Source organism: Myotis brandtii, unplaced genomic scaffold (genome assembly GCF_000412655.1).
Source record: "Myotis brandtii unplaced genomic scaffold, ASM41265v1 scaffold154, whole genome shotgun sequence".
Classification (NCBI taxonomy): domain Eukaryota; kingdom Metazoa; phylum Chordata; class Mammalia; order Chiroptera; family Vespertilionidae; genus Myotis; species Myotis brandtii.
Genome location: NW_005355584.1, coordinates 7,290,049 through 7,291,513, shown reverse-complemented (window position 1 = coordinate 7,291,513; position 1,465 = coordinate 7,290,049). Strand labels below are relative to the sequence as shown.

General features: G+C 56.8%; 1 protein-coding gene across 1 annotated transcript in view; it reads right to left on the bottom strand.

The window, feature by feature from the left end:
• Window positions 1–353, bottom strand: part of ZNF236 (zinc finger protein 236) — a 78,153-nt gene extending 77,800 nt beyond the window's left edge. Inside the window, exon 1 of the mRNA XM_014535907.1 lies at window positions 241–353. Within this exon, the coding sequence (XP_014391393.1) occupies window positions 241–316 (76 nt within the window). The 5' untranslated portion in view covers window positions 317–353. The remainder of the gene's footprint in view (window positions 1–240) is intronic.
• Window positions 354–1,465: the final 1,112 nt, after the last annotated feature.

Genomic DNA, 1,465 nt, shown 5'->3' with positions numbered 1-1,465 from the left:
GAAGGGAGAGGGAGAAATAGAAACATCAATGATGAGAGAGAATCATTAATCGGCTACCTCCTGCACGCCCCCTACTGGGGATCAAATCTGCAAACCCAGCCATGTGCCCTGACCAGGAATCAAACCTTGACCTGGTTCATAGGTAGATGCTCAACCATTAAGCCATACCAGCCAGGCTTACAAGACTTTTTAATGCTCCCTCAATGACAGGTGGATCCCCATGTCTGTTTCTGCACTCACCCAGTTGCAACATGCTGTTTGTGAGTGAAATACATGAAGATAATGCAGCCTCACAGTTTGGTGCCACCACCGCCATGATTCCTGCTAAGACCTCATTGCTGTTGTATGATTAGTGCAAATGGGAACCAAGTCACAAAGCCAGTCTTAGTATCGCTGTGAAAATGCCTTCCTTGCAGAGCCCTAAAGTGTGTGGGACGCCCAGGGGTCCCCAAAGCACACTTTGAGAACCACCGTGGTAGACAGAGCAACAGTAAGAGGGAAAGCTCAGGAAGCACTGAGACCTACAGCGGGAGAGGGGAGGTAATCTCTCCGCATGGGGACAGCAAGGCCGGGGACACAGAAACACTGTGGCATCCGACCACAAGGGACTCTTGAGAAAAGAGAGCTGGGCAAGGCCACAGCAGTTAGGACCCCTGAGGCCCCTGGATTTCAAGGTCAAGGGGTGGAGGAATCCATTTTAACCAGGGAGTGTGCCCGATTTACATTTTAAGGGGACCCTGAGGCTGACAGGACAGAGGAGCAGAGACCAATTAAGGCTCCTACAGAAGTGCACCTGAGGGACATATGACTGCCAGGTGGCAAGCATAGGGGCCCGGGGAAATACACATTTGCGGTGAAGCCACAGACCTGCCAGGCCTCCACAGCCAGGTGGGCAGGGCCGGGCGCTGTGGAAAACCGGGTGACCGCCTATGCCACATGGTAGGACAGGAGGGTCCCTCTGTGTCCTGAGCCTTCTTCCAGGTGACCCAGATAGTGCGCCTGGTGCGATTTCTGGCGGGAGGCATATTAACAAGATAAGGTAAATGCACAGCCACAGGCCTTCACGACCTCCTCACAGCCACCACCCACCACCAATGACAAGTGGGGTGATTAGGCCCCAGGTACGGCTGTGCACATGGATAGTGGCCCACGCTCGAGGCCACATGAAGGGTCAGTCCTGGCTGGAATGCCTGCACCCTAGCCCGTCACAGCGTGTCCCTAACTCCCCTATCTGCACTGCACCCCCTTCCCTGAGGGCCTCAGGGAGAGCATGGGCAAGGTGCGCGCCAGCCCCCACCTGCACCTGTGCTCCAGGAGCCTGAGCGTCCCTCCTGCAGGACAGGGGCACAGAGTCAACAACCGGGCTCCGCCTATGCCCTGGCGCGTCGGTCTCAGGACCGCACGTCCCAGAGGCGGGGAGCCTGGTACGGCCCTGTGGCCTGGGGAGACCAAGGGCCGCGGCTGT